The following is a 14,956-nucleotide window of genomic DNA, read 5'->3' on the forward strand; positions in this document are numbered from 1 at the left end:
CAATAAACCAGGATTAAAAAAACCAAAATATTTTATGTTGGAGAAAATACCAGTCATGGCCGCAGACCCAGTCATGCTGTAGATTAAGGGTTTTCAGTTTCTTTTGTGCAGTTTTGGAGGTTTTCAGGCTGCTTCTCAATGGTCACTGACATAGGCAAGTTTGTTGACCTTTGAACCAAATGGAGTATAAATTCCTACCAAATAGTCTCCAGATGAGAACAGAGTTGCAACACCTACGCTAGACTTGCAAGTGTCCTAAGACACCACATCTGAGACACGTAGACCTAGTATCTCTATGTAGAGCTGCAAACCTGCAAACCCCCTGTGTAACAATCTTATTAGACTCACAAGGCCATGGAGACACACATCAGATACCTCCAGGCTTTCTGGGGACATTTGTGGTAAAAGCTGACTATGCTATGCTCCACAGACGGCTCTCTCAAAATCAAGCATTACACATTTGCTCAGAATACATAGCAGGCAGGAAATAAAAAAAAAAAAGTAAAACCAAGATGAGTTTCTATTTACACTTCCTCGTATGTACACAAAAAATCCTCCTCTTGGAAACTTTAAACTCCATTCAACTGTATAAACCCCATCTCTGGCAAGGGAGAAGTTTGCTGCCAACTGCATCAGTTGGTTGGCGGTTCTTTTTCTCTCTCAGCACAGCTGTACTGCTGGATCCCAACTTCACCTGCCTTTAAAAGAGAGCCCAGATCCTGCTATTTGCATGGCAATGACAAATAAATTTCACTGGAGGTGCAGCGTGTGTGTACATATCCAGCAGTAACCCCTACATGGCTCTTGCAACGTGCACTGAACTATGGATTTCTGTGGCTGTACCATTCCTGACACCTGAGCTAATTTAAAGATAGTTCATATCTGCACAAGTTGTACACAAACCTCTGATTGCAGTGGAGAAGCAGCACTGGAGCTGTTCTTGCACACATGCACCCCAGATGTTGCTGAGAACAGATTCCCAGCTCAGCTCTATGCTGTTAGGTCAGCACTTCATTTAAGGGTCATGTCCAAGATGAAAAAGTCTTGAAATCCCCACTGGAGTAAAACAGCTTTAGTCCCTGGTGTTTACCAATACAGAGTCTTATCTCTGTCCTTATTTGGCTTTATCTCTCCCCAGTAGCCCTTTGACTTAAACTCCTTGTAGCTAGATTAAACAAACTAACATAAATGTATTTATTAAAAAAAATACACATATTCCTTCTTTCAGTGCAGTATATAAGAGTGTATTTGTTTGAAATGTATCAAGAAATATTCTTTTAAAAGCATTTTTTAAAGATTGCACAGGATTTTCTACAGAAACTGATATATAAAAGCCTATACTAGAGTGATACACAGCTGCAGAGCTGCCTTAGCAGATCTGCATTAGCACACAGACCCTCCCTTTCCAGGCTCATTAATATTTCAGTTCATTCCACAGTGAATACATGTTTTTCTGAGGCACAGTGATATGCCAGAAGCTACATTGTGGATTGGAATAATAGTCTTTCCATTTGAAGTCTGGTCTGGTCTCTCCAAGCAAATGAAAAGTGAGCTATCTTGAAACTGAATCACCAGCATGTCTTTAGAAATCTTCTGTTAGCCTTTGAAAGAGCAAAGGAAAAAGACTACTGCCGGGGGGAAACTGGTGTGAACTTCCTATCTTTGCTATAGTCAATTTAGCAATATCCACAGATAGGCTGACTTAAAGTGACTGCCCAGCAGTATTAAATTCCCCTTAATAGACTGACTTACCCCAGTGGTTTACAAAAATATCTTCCTGGAATGCTTCCAAACATACCAGCGATGCTGGCTGGCTAAGCATCCAAAATAGTCCTCAGTTAGCAACTTCCAAACTCCACACAAGAATCAAATTGCTTCACTTGAACACTGTACTACATTCCCTTGATCAAAGTCATCATCTCCCTCTTTGGGTGCAATTAGGGAGGAAAGTCTTTTACTAGAAAATAAAATTTATGGAGTCTTCAACAGACCCTGACACAAGAGAGAAATATTAGAATCACAGAATCATAGAATACATACTCTTTCAGTGTGGCCTCATATTCAAATTCTTATAGGATCATAGAGCGCTTAGGGTTGTAAAGGACCTTTAGATTATCTAGTTCCAACCCCCCTGTCACCGGCAGGGACACCTCACACTACACCATGTCACCCAAGGCTCTCTCCGACCTGGCCTTGAACACTGCCATGGATGGAGAATTTACCACTTCTGTGGGCAACCCATTCCAGTACCGCACCACCCTCACAGCAAAGAACTTCTACCTTATACCTAACCTGAACTTCCCCTGTTTTAGTTTAAACCCATTGCCCCTTGTCCTATTGCTACAGTGCCTAATGAATAGTCCCTCTCCGGCATCCTTCCCAGGTCATACAAAGAAATGAAGTTACTGCTGCTTCATAAATACTGGCAGCACATTTAAAGACCACTGGTGCAATAGGAACCTGTCGTTACCTTTGGGAAGTCATCTGAAAGTTTGATTTTGCTTTGATCTAGGTGCCGTAGGACTGTAGATAAGTAGCTAAAGCTGATACCTCATGGCTTCTAGAGATCACAGCTGCGATCCTGTTCCCTTCTGCCCAGTCTACCTCAAAGGTTACGACCCCTGGAACAAGCTGCACTTGTATTTCAGCAGTGAGAGCACAGCCACTTTCATTCTGCGACCTGGCCAGTGAGCTGTGTTCGGGGGGGATGGTTGCCCTCCTATGAACTGTGATAACCAGTGTGCAGCGCCACCCCTCCTTCCACTGACTCTGCTACAAATAGCTGCAACCTTCAACCAGTGGACAGGACAAGCAGCAAAGGGAAACAAACAGCTCTGACTGTCACAGCTAGAGTCAGAGCTTCAGCTCAAATGAGTCAGCACAGCCCCAGCTGTACTAGCTGTGGGCTGGCTTTGTTTCTCCACTAACAGGCTGCAAGTCAAAGCACAAAGGAAAACTTCCCAACTGCTTGTCGTAAAGTAAAACAGCTAAATCTAAAGCCTTATCTGAAAACAGGCAGCATACACCTTCCCTTCCTCACTCCATGAGATGTTTAAGAAGGCTGGCAGCACTAGACTTTTTTCAAGACTCTTCTCTGTTCAGGAGCGTAGTCTTCTCCCTCCTGGCAGTACATCAAATGCTCTTACCACTATAATATTTCAATGCTGCTAGACAATGCGTGCAAGCATGCACTTGGACAGTAAGCAGTTCTACCAAGTTTTGTGTAATCTTTAAAATCTTTCTTTCCTTGATCGATCACGTAGGTAGTTTTTTGTTTGCACTGACTTCTAGGTATGGATTTTCATTGTACAGATAAACTCAAAGACATAGATAAAGAAGGTGATGGCTATTTATTGATTCTTAGCACCAATGTTTCAGTGAGCCAATTACAAAAAAAAACAGTGCAGTGTAACCTACACACCAAGTAAATAGACTGAGTGAATGCTGGAAATCATAGCATCATAGAATCATAGAATAATTTGGGTGGAAATGCAGGGTGTGAAACACATGCAAGACTGAAATCTGTTTGCAAAAGCTGTTGTAAGACCAATGCAAAAGCCTATCTTAATAGAAATTAGTTTTAGCACAAAAAAAGACAAAGAAAAGCCAAAATCATTACATATTTTATTTCCAACAAAGATTACAGTCAGTTATTTGTCAGTATTTAAGCACTGGTTAATGCTATGAAAGATCATCTTACTGAATATCTGGGAAAACATGGAGGAATTTCTTTCTCCTGAAGTTCTCCAGCTCTTTCAATCTTATGGTATGGGAAACTTCCTCATTTGTTTTTAGAGCAAAGGAGATAGAGTAAGAAGAGTCTTGTGGAGCTTGAAAAGCTAATTTATTACATTCAGATCATAAAAACGCATTCTTACATCCTTTGTAAGACACGTCCCTCCACAGACTCGTGTTAATGGTAAAAAGGCTATGAAAGAGAAGATGTGCTCTAGTGTCTTACACTACATATTGTTCCAATGAATTCTGAAGAAAAGTTCTGCTAGTGCAACCTTCATCTTTTTCCCAGGGAGAAGATCCAAAAATTTAATTTGCTTTGGTATTTAATTAAAATAAAATTCATTATGTGCGCATTTGTATGTTGCAAGTCCTGTAATGTTTAAAAACTACAAACCAGGAAAAAAAATACAGACATTCCTGGATTTTTTTTTTTTTTTTTTTTTAATCAGAGTGATAAATAAGCCTACATACTTTTAAGTCTCTAGGCAAGAGCACAGTCAAACTGGCCTTTCTCCAGCCCATCAAGTCCCTCAGCCCAGGTTGAGGTTGGCATACTCCTGTAAGGGTCAAGGAGAATTCGGAAGCAATGAGCAATGATTCCCAAGAATATAAATAATAAAATCACAAAGGCAAACGCTGTTTTCTGTTCCAGGGTCATGCTGGAATTTGGTGTCATGTTCCCAGATGGCACAAAAGTGGCAGTGAATACCTCTCCATCCGTCATCAAGAGAAGGTGAAATGAATAATCCCACAGTTGCCTTCTTTTCATCATCATTTTGCTGAGGTCAGAGTAGAAGCCATTTAGATGTACTCTGCTATCTGTAGGGCAAAGGGGAAGCAAAGTTAACTGCAAATAGCCCTTTTTTTTATTTACTTCAATACAACTTTCTCATAATGGAGAAAAATTAGATGAAAAGAACTTGACAGCAGGGTCTGTTTGCCTCTGTGTCATATTTGAGACAAGTTAGAAATTCTGCAATGTTCTGTTGGCAGTACAGAATCCAGCCACAAATCTTAAAAGTCGCCCAACCAGAGCTGGCCGTAACCTCTCTCTAACCTACCATGTAATTTGGACTGGAGCAGAACGTTTGTTTCCTGCAAGGGGAAAAATGAGGGGTTTAGCTACAGTGGATAGCACAGAGAAAAGACAAATGTCAAGCCTTGCTGCAGGACAGGTGAGATGTAGTTGATGCTACTCTAAGATGGGTCTGAAAAACACATGTAGTTATGGTTTTACACAATGACCAAAAATGTTTTGAGGTGGGATGGACCAGGACCCACTGCAAGCCAACAAAATGTGTGTGTCCCCACAATAGAAAGCAGCAATCATTCAATGCCTGAAAACATTGAAGCACTAATGAAGAAAAGCCATAAATAATTTGTGTTTCAGAGATTTAGAAAGGCAGCTTGAAGTAAGTCAGGTAGAAATTTATCTCAAGGGCAAATATTTCTAAATGCTTTCTGATGTAAAATCAGATTCAGGCTTACAAACACAGTTAGGAGAAAATGGTTTTTATGTTAGCAGCTCTGCCACATCAAGAGAAATGCCAGGATTTGGGATTTGTTCCTAGACAGCAGTATATATGCTGTGCTACTTCCTGCCTGGCACATCTGCTCCCTTGGCTGTCTATCTGGGTGTCTGTCTACCATTATTTCCTCCTCCTTTGCACACTGGATTTTCTTTCCAGCAGGAGGGAAGCTGGATGCCACAGCTTAAGCATGGTCATCAACACCACTGAAATTACCTGTGAAGTGTTCTTAGGAAAAGAAAGACTTCAAAATTGGTTGAAAGACAACACTGTATTGGCTGAACATGTTGAGTTAATGGAAAGAGGAAGAAAAAGAAATAGAAGAACACAATGCAGTATGTAGCACACACAGAAAAAAACTTCACATCATTATAGCCTTCATATCATATATGCTTCATATCATTTTATAGATGGAATCATTAGACTGATTCCATCACTGGACTGGGATCAGTAATTAGGTGTAAGTAGATTAAGAAAACATGGCAATACTGGGATATTTCTAGGATTATCCTAAAAACTGTACCTTAAACAAAATAGACAAAGTATTAAAGCAACAAAAAATTGGAATTGGGTGGCTGTTATTGCCTGGTGTAATTTATGATGGAAAAGATAGCAAGATCAAAACTGCTATCTTTGTCTTTTGAAAAAGTGTCTCAGCTACCAGCTGATAAAAAAGTGATGCAGAGGATTGTAACAGAGAGAGCTAAAACTTAGGAACAACTGGTTTAATAAAGCCAACATATATTTGGGGGTGGGGAGGGAGTAATATCTGGTGAAGGAAATAATGAATTCTGGCAATAAATAATCTGATTATAAAAAAGAAGAAACATATAAACTGAGTGTACCACTGTGGCACTGATGCTGCAGTGGAGGCCAAAGGTGATGGTGTCCCATTCTAAAAGACCTTTGGCATTCTGATTTTGGAAAGCTTTTCTGTACATACATTATGTCATAGTTTTTAATGTTTAAGCATATGTCCTCAGCTAAACGCATATTATACACATGTAACTTTAGTCTTTCCTAAAACTGTAATTACACAATACAATAATTATGCTTGCTTCCACAGATCAGAGTGTTTTAGGAAAGGTTTTCCTGAAATTTTTCTAGGCATTACCTGAATACAGTTAGCAACCATGGGAGAAAATGAAAAAGAAGGAAAATCTGTGAATGTCAGGAAAAATGAACTTTTGATACATTGGTTTTAAATGCCAAACTTAGAACAGACAAAGTATTATGTACACAGCTTTGAAGAAACTTGATTTTGACAATGGATGAGCTTATTAACCACTTCTTTTATGAGAAAATTATGTTTAAATATCCCCACTGATATAAGCACATGAGTACTTGAAAGAAGAAGTTAACTAGCTAAAGACATTAGTTGGGCATATCTACACACAGAAGTAATAAGGCTTGGAAGCATCTTGACAACTCCTGGCTTCTGGTCATTCACCTAGAGCAACTGGTATAAGGGAGTCCACGGGTCCCATATCTTTCTGCCTGCCCATCATTTTCTATTGTGTCAGCAGACTGCCCTGGCACTAAGCATGAGAGTTGCTTTCCAACTGAAAACATTCCCTGTACCATGCACACTGTACATGGCAAACTGTATTTTCTTGTATGAGAACCTGTGCACACCTTGCAAGGGTTCCTCCATCCTTGCGTGAGCTCCATCCTGCCCTGATGGTAGTTATAGCAGGCTGACAGGGAGGACAGGAGCCTGGAAAAGGGTGTTGAGGAGCTGCAGAGAGAGGCAGAAAGGCTCTTCCCCATGGCATGAGGGAGAGTTCTGCTACAGCTCTAATGCAGATCCCAAGAGGCCAAGACAATAGCATGAGTGAGATGCACACTATAAATATACCCATTACAGCACAAAAGCATCCATGCAGCCAAAACAAATAAATAAAAAATACAGATCGTAACAAGGGAAGTGGTAGAAAGCAGATACTAGTAATAATAACAACACAACCTGACTGTGATTCTTTTCAGGTTGTTCCAATCACTAAATGCTGAGCCAAGTTATAGCAGGGGTGGAAGCGCCTCAAGCTTGTTTAAAAATTCATTGATGTAATCAAGATTCCTGTAGGTGCAGACCTGATGCTTTCTTTTTTATTTCACATCTCAAGTAAAATCATAACTGACAGAAAAAACATGTTATCCTTCACTTAAATGTCTAGCCCTGATTTTTTCTTTGTTTGTTTTTGTTGTTGTTGAAGGCAGATGTGCCCCCTTCAGTTACTTTCTGTAATGGATTCCTTGCAGATGTGTTTAATCCTTTGTTTAATGAGTAAACAGTTGCACATCACTACATCTACATCAGGTTGTTAATATAATTTCTCCTTGCTAGTGTGCACACATCCATTAGATAGCTCAATTATAGCTCTCCTTGAGGTGGTGCTTACAGTCTAAGATAGTAAATTTATACAGAAATGAAACAGAGTAAAACTTGCATATCATTAATGGTGTTAAATTGACAGGTTAGTCTTTGGCATATCGTAAACCTTTACAGCCTTCACAAAGTTTCAGGTATTCACCTGCAGCCCTGCAGCTGAACTATGACCACAGGGCCTGGTCAAATGCCACCAAAACATAACTTTTCTGGCCAAGCCACTATTTGAAGTTAAAATGTCACTGGATTAATTAGTTGATAGAGCTATATGCACATTCATCTGAAAGATACAGATTCACAGGACTCTGAATAGTTAAGCTTATTCAAAGATCCTTTAACTGGTTTTTCAGTTATTTTAGCATTTCTTTTGTTTCAAATTTGACTTTAATTGAAAATTGTTGCACATTAAAAGGATTTCCTCAGGGCTCACAGTTTAAAGCTTCTGACTTTGAGAACAATAGGACTGGCTTTAAGATCTGTACCTCTAGGAACAACATATTTACAATTAAACGTGGTTTTGTTCTGCTGTTTAAACTGCTCCCTTTTTATAACCATGTACATAAATTGCATTTTGCATCAATACCCATATGTTTATGTTCTTACTATAAAAGATTTGCATGTTGGTGAGTAGTCACAGCCAAAGAGACTGTAGGAAACCACATACCAGTTTGCTGAATAGAATCTTACTTCTACCCATTTTGCCAGGTTCTGTATTCTACCCGCTCATAAACTTGCGTTATCATCCCATCCCTGCAGCTGCAGTACTCTGAGACACAGAGCAGCTCTGGAGCTGACCTTCAGTTGCCGTAAATTGTTCCAAAGTTGGAGATATATTCAGATTAGAATTATTGGCCCTTTGTCTTTAAAAATACTGAGGAACTGGTAATTCAAGAAACCACTGATGACATCCAGGCTGAACTGTGACATCCACAATCTATGTGCACATGGATTCAAAGCAAATGTTTTAACTAAAAATATTAACAATCAAAACAACATACAGAATGACAGAATCTGTTTATTGCTATTTCTTGACAAATCATTCACTCTGTTCCATGTAAATCACATAAAACAAATAGAAAAGCCTCTGAAACAAGCAAGGTCAAAGGAGTAATTTAACTAGCAGAAAACCCTTTGAGTCACAGGGGCCTGCAGCCTGAATAACTAGACACAAGGCCAAGTTTCCTGCTACTGCAGCAAGCTATGCTGTTCTGTCAACTTAATCACCATCTTTCCTACTTACACCTTTGGTCCTGCAAAATTTGCTTGATAAAAATTACAGTTAAGCAACAAACAGCAAGACATTAAAGATCAAGACATTTAAAGAGATTAAACAAGGTATTTTTATCTCTCTTTTAAGTCAATACCCAGAGATTTTCTTTCGCCCTTCTTGTTCACTCAGGATTTACTGGCCTGATCTGTAAGGTCCTGTGACTTAACTGGGTGCTTCACCCCATATGCCTGATATCCAGGTATCCTATATTAGTGGAGCAATTGGTTTTCCATTATGAAATATCTCATGGAATGTAGCAAGCAGACAGCTGTGCCAAGACCATGTGCCTGATTTTCCTATACCACCCATACTAGTTTCAGTGATTACTCACTTCCTTAGCTACAAAAACACATGGCAAGTTTCTTCAGGCTCAAACATCTATACACAAAATATTTGAGAAAAGATATTTCCATGCACTCACAGCTCAGTTGCTGTGATTGACGTTTTAAACCTACCTTAAATAAACAAAATTTGATTACAAAAAGTACCAGGCTAGCAGATTGAATTACATGTGCACTTCTTTTGTACTGAAATGCTTCTTAGGTTCCTTCATACTGTTGCTTGCTGCACCAGAGTCTCTTTCCAACTGTATATATTTGATATATCAGCAATGCCCTTTTCACCTATACTTCATCTTTTTTTCTTACAGATTTGATACCAAGATGCCATTGCCCTTTCCCTGCAGGCACATATCTTCATCATCTCTCAACGGCTTTTAAGGACAGATCTTTGTGTGCAAAGAGCCCCGTGGTGCACTATTCAGTAGTTAATATTGCTAAAGCAAGTTGATGGGGTTAATTTTAGCAATAAAAAATGCTAGAAAGGGACCTGTTATTTTTTTCCATAGACCCCCTCTAATACCATGCACATCACTTTTACTTAATGCACCATGGAATGTTTAAAATGCAGGCTCACCTTTAATGTGTTAATGTACACAAATAATATTTTTAATTCCTCTACATAAGCTGTGTAAGGATGATTTATACAAAAAAAAAGGTCAAAGTTATTCTAAAAACTTGAATTACTCACTGCATTTTCTAGAGTAATTGACAGCTTTTCAGCAGTTACTGAAGGCATGAATCTGTGAAACATCAATATATTTACATCATTCAGGGATCTGTGCAATGGTCTTAAATATGCACCCAAGACTGTTCTCCTTCCTCAGTATACATTCTTCTTTCAAAAAGAGGGTGTACAGATACAGAGGTGACAGTAATGCAACCCTTCTCCACAGTGAATATTTTAAAGGTATAGCAGTAATAGGCTAGCCAAAAATGCTAAAGCTTGTAAAGCCAATAACATGGCTAATATCCTCATGGGCTGCATCCTACATGAATCAGCAAGGTGAAAAATTGTCACCATAACAATCATAAATCCTTACCAAAAGAAATATTTCCAGCTCAAAATGACAAGAAATGGATTTTATACTAGCCTGACATTAGTAAAAGATGAACTGTAATATACTTTTCAGAAAGTAAATAGGAAATACATAACAATATAGTTAGTATATAGTAATTTAATTATTGTTATTTTGAAGTCTAATGTCAGTATTCCTGACCTGGTATGGAGGACATAATAGAGAATATTAGCCAGGTATATGCAATATAAAGATTATAGCTTTATTAAATAAGAAAATTAGACAATCAATTTCTGTGAAACAAATACCTTCATCTAGTAGAGGGGAAACTTGACCCATTTCCCACTGCAGCAGTTAGAGGTTGTTACAAGTATCTTTAGTTTCCATTCTTCTGCACCTTTCTTGTATTTCTAAGCATAAAGGATCAGGGACAGCCAAGAAACTAGCGAATACCCAAGTTCAAAAGCTGCTGTTTGAAGGCTTAGAATTTTACATGAAAAACCACAAACTCGACTGAGAATCCTATTTGTGTGTTAGAAGTAATTATCTGACAATACTATTGCTTTTTAAAGTGAGGCTATAATTTCAGTTCTGCCTCAGCAGCACTTCAATGGATTCTGCTTGGCTGAGTACAGCAGTCGCCTTGCAGCCTGTCTGAAACCATCTTCAGCAGAACATTAACATTCAAAAGGTGTGCCAAAAAATAAACCAACCTAAAAAAAACCCTACAGGATACTCCCATGCCTTTGCAAAGTCAGACCTATAATCTGCTAGTGCTTCTTTCTTCTCTATAGATTGTTGTCACTAATGTGTTTTTTTAACTCCAATTAACACTCTTTTTTCAGTCATTCCAAATAATGATTATAATATCTTATTATTATAATATCTTAATCCTTTATACATCTCAAAATGTAGTGGATTCTATGAATGCCAGTGGTATACTTTCTTCAGAAAATAAACCAACATTGCAGTGGGAGAGGATATAGTCAGTAACATTTAATGCTTAACTTCTGAACTTGTATCTAGGGATTTTTGCCCTGGGAGTTGTACTTGTTTCCACATACTAAAGCTGCCCTTGATATAGTTGCTTTTTATTTTGAGGGAAAATATCTAACTAAAGCGAGAAGGTTCCTGTTTTCCTTTCCCATGAGAAAAATGAAGTCAGTTTTAGAATGTCAGTCAGATAGGCTGATTAAAAAGTGTAAGGGTTGTTTTTCTGAGAGTTTTTACTTCAAAACAAGCAGGCACACATATGCATACATTCACACTGAGACCCCAAACCATTTTAGTGTGATGGAATGTCATCTGTTTTGATTTCTTACAAGGAACTTTAGCTTTCAGATATCCCATATTTTCATAGACCAGAAAAAGAATATGCGATATTATTCTGCTCTCACATTTCCTTCAGGCTTCTGTTATGGACAATAGATTTAAAGCTCACAAGAATTATCTTCCTTTCTCTACCCCTTGAGGATTTTCCTGTGGAAACATTCTTTATCTTAAAACATTAACCTTGCCAACCACATTGTCTTTGGCAGGGTCAACATTATGGTTCATGGGACTATCGTTTTGTGCATGTAGTAGGACAAAATATGCTTGCAGGGATGAAGCAAAGCTGTCACCCAGATTACCACAATGCAGAGATGGTCATTTTGTGGACACCCATGCAGGCAACCCAAGATATCCATGCACTCTGGGTGGTCTGCCTTAAACCCATTGACAGTCTGGCTTTTCATGCCTTACAACCAAGAAGAAAGAAGGAAGCACCTCCTCTTGCTGTCACATAAAAATCTCCATGCAGGGCTCCCTCAGCACCTCGCTCATTGCAGGCTAAGCAGGTAACAAGGGTTATACAGGGACTTAGGACTGGCACACACAAATATTCTGTATGTGGCAATTACTTGCCAGCAGGTTGCTTTGCAGAGTAGCTATACCTCAGTATAAGCCACAAGCCAGCCTGCAGTATGAATGCATTATGCTCACACCAGGGTATACCTCTGCCACTGAAGGAAAACATTTCAGGAAGGAATTTTCACCTCCTTGTTCTCCTTTGCACACATGGGCGCAGGTCAGTCTGATGCTGTGTTCTTCACCCTCCAAATCCCTCAGGATCTATTCCTTTAGACAAGCTTTAAAAAGGGTGTCCTAGAACCCCTTCTTTACACTTCTCTTAATCCCGTCAGCATCTCTTGTTCTGTGACTTTAAAGAGCCAACTCGCAATTTCCCTTTTTAAATCTTTGGGGATTTTCCACTTTTCCAAACCTGAGCTTCACACAGCTAGATTAGATCCACCCCATTACTGTACTCTGCAACTTTTGGAACAATAATTGACAAGGTTTAGTAACCCCTCCTTGTCTGGAATACTCATGACAAGACTTGACAAAAGAGGCTGGATTCCATTTCAAGAAGATTTCTGGCATAGGAATTTCATAACATCAGCCAGAAACTTTGTATTTTGTGTGTAAGTACTCTCAACCAAAGTCTTACAGACCCAGTAGCACATTACTGCAGCAGCATTGATCTGTGATTAAGGCAAGCTGGTGTGCTTTCTTGAGGTGTACCTTTTTGTCATGAAGAAACTCTTCATCACACTTTTCCCTTTAAACAATTCTCATTTTAATAGAAGTTGTCATCCACTCAGCTCCCAGAAACTGAGCAACTCTGCAAGAAAAGAAGGAATGATTCATTTCTTAGAAGAAGACAGATCATAAGAGTCTGAATCTGTAATTCAGCAATAAGGGAATTCCCACAGAAGGGGAGGTTTTCTCCTACCACTCTATATGCATTTTATGTTAAGTAGACATTAGATAAAAAAAAAACACAACATCTGAACCTCAGAAAAATCCACCTGGGTTAACACATAAAAGCTCAATGCTCAGTGCTGTTGCCACACTGTGTGAGTTGGACTCCAGAAGAGGCATATGCATCGCTTTTGCTAGGTTTTGGTCCCAGTAAGATTAAAGCAGGAGCCAAGAATCAAGTGGAAAATCTCAGGCATGTCTCTGACCAAGTCAGTCAGAGAGGGAAGACAGGAGGACAGCCTAATAGGGCAGCTATTGGCCAGGGACTACTTTGAGTGTCAGTTTCAGAACTAGATTCTGGTAGTCCCCTTAATGGTGCTTTAGGGAGTTTAAATTTTTGGGTGTGACTTTCAGTTTAATGGATGCTACAGGGTCAGTTCTTGTAGGGCTTGCAACGAGTGCATCATATCCTGGCTTCCAGCCCTAGAGGCTGCAAACTCCTAAATTATTTTATTTGAAAATGGCATGCTTCACATGTGCCTTTGAATGTAAATGATGTAAAATTCTAAATAAATATCAGAAATACATTGGTATTTCAGGTAATTTCCTACAGCACTAGTAATGGGATGAATTTGTATCTCCAGCTATTTAATAGGGAAGTTCCTTTAATTCTCTTCATAGGGAGCGTTTCTCAGCCAGTATCATTAAAATATTTTCCACAGCCTTGGCTTGCTTTGCTGTAGGGTTGTGTTTTAAGAACTTTTTGAAACAAGAAATATGAATATAATTATATATAATATTTAGTGCTTCAGTTCCAAAATTGCTGTCAATTTCAGAAAGTGTAAATAAGCGTAGCCTTTCAGAAAACTATCAGGTTTTGATTAAAAGCCATGAATGCAATCCTGAGACATTCACTGCAATTCAAAAGAGACTCCTGCTAACTTTTTTGTGTGCTTCTATTTTTGTCTACTCACAGATCTGTTACTTACTTTTGAGAGGTGGAGATGGGGACCCTGAAGTCCTGCATTGTACAAAGTCCATCATTGTACAAAGCAGCAACATGCCACACACTCAGTAGCTGGCATCTGTCTTGCAGGTCTTCTGCCACCATATTTAACACAGATGGAAGAGGATAGTGCAGACTTACTTTTTCCTGCGGTTTGCTCTCACAGATGTTTATACTGAGCTCCCATAAACTTCACAACTAATGTCAAGAACTGACTTTCTGAGTCAGGTCTCTAGAGATAAAGTAAGGTAGAAAGATTTCAGCTGATTCAACAGGATTTGCAGCCCAGCACAGCTTCCTCTTCTCCTGCAGAAAAGGGGGATAGGCCACGCATGTTTGGCCCAAGGGTCATGTGTTAAGTTGCTTAATACACTAAATCTTTATTTTCCCCTACAGGAGAATTTAATTGCCACCAACATCTCGAGGCATCCTTCCCTATGACATGTATTTGGCTGGAAGTATGGGCTGATCTTAGCAGGTACTGTGAACATTCTGACCACAGAGTCAGATCAGGCATCTCTTAAACAACGTAGTCTCCCATCCAAACTTTCTCTCTCAGGCCCTGCAGTTTTACCACTGGCACTCCACCACCTCCATCATGAAAGCCATCCTGCAAAATAAGCCTGTTTACTACATTCATGCCCCCACTGAAACCACACTGTGTTTTCAGGGTAACTCCAATGATATTCTTGTTTTGTGCATGCATGGGGAAGTTTTCTTTGGCAGTCATGTGGCAGTGCCTGAATATCTTTCTTAACATAGGTCATTCAAAATAACAATGTAGTTTAGACATTTTCTGAGAGCGGTAGGCAAACAACATGACTGCTAACTTCTTCCTAGTAAAGCTATCTGGAGCACACATGGGTTCCATATGGTAATCTCAGAGGAAGACTTTGACATGGCACAATCTGTTTCCCTGCCTTCTCTA

At 39.2% G+C, this 14,956-nt stretch overlaps 1 protein-coding gene across 2 annotated transcripts; it reads right to left on the bottom strand.

Annotated features, from left to right (window-relative positions):
- Positions 1-3,809: 3,809 nt before the first annotated feature.
- Positions 3,810-14,145, bottom strand: CTXN3 (cortexin 3). Of its 2 annotated transcripts, XM_061475636.1 has the most exons (3): positions 14,012-14,145; positions 12,843-12,942; positions 3,810-4,557 (listed from the first exon to the last, which is right to left on the bottom strand). In XM_061475636.1, exon 3 carries the CDS (start codon positions 4,511-4,513, stop codon positions 4,220-4,222), a length of 294 nt encoding a protein of 97 aa, XP_061331620.1. In that variant the 5' UTR covers positions 4,514-4,557; positions 12,843-12,942; positions 14,012-14,145; the 3' UTR covers positions 3,810-4,219. The 2 variants fall into 2 exon arrangements, with proteins under 2 accessions (XP_061331620.1, XP_061331621.1); XM_061475637.1 differs by lacking the exons at positions 12,843-12,942; positions 14,012-14,145 and adding an exon at positions 9,018-9,441.
- Positions 14,146-14,956: the final 811 nt, after the last annotated feature.

The sequence above is a fragment of the Pezoporus flaviventris genome, unplaced genomic scaffold (genome assembly GCF_033815535.1).
Source record: "Pezoporus flaviventris isolate CSIRO_AGI_PZ_B2104156 unplaced genomic scaffold, CSIRO_AGI_Pfla_v1 ptg000086l, whole genome shotgun sequence".
Taxonomy (NCBI): domain Eukaryota; kingdom Metazoa; phylum Chordata; class Aves; order Psittaciformes; family Psittacidae; genus Pezoporus; species Pezoporus flaviventris.

Coding starts and splice junctions, on each gene's coding strand:
- CTXN3 (XM_061475636.1), bottom strand. CDS start 4,513: ATGATGATGAAAAGAAGGCAACTGTGGGATTATTCATTTCACCTTCTC.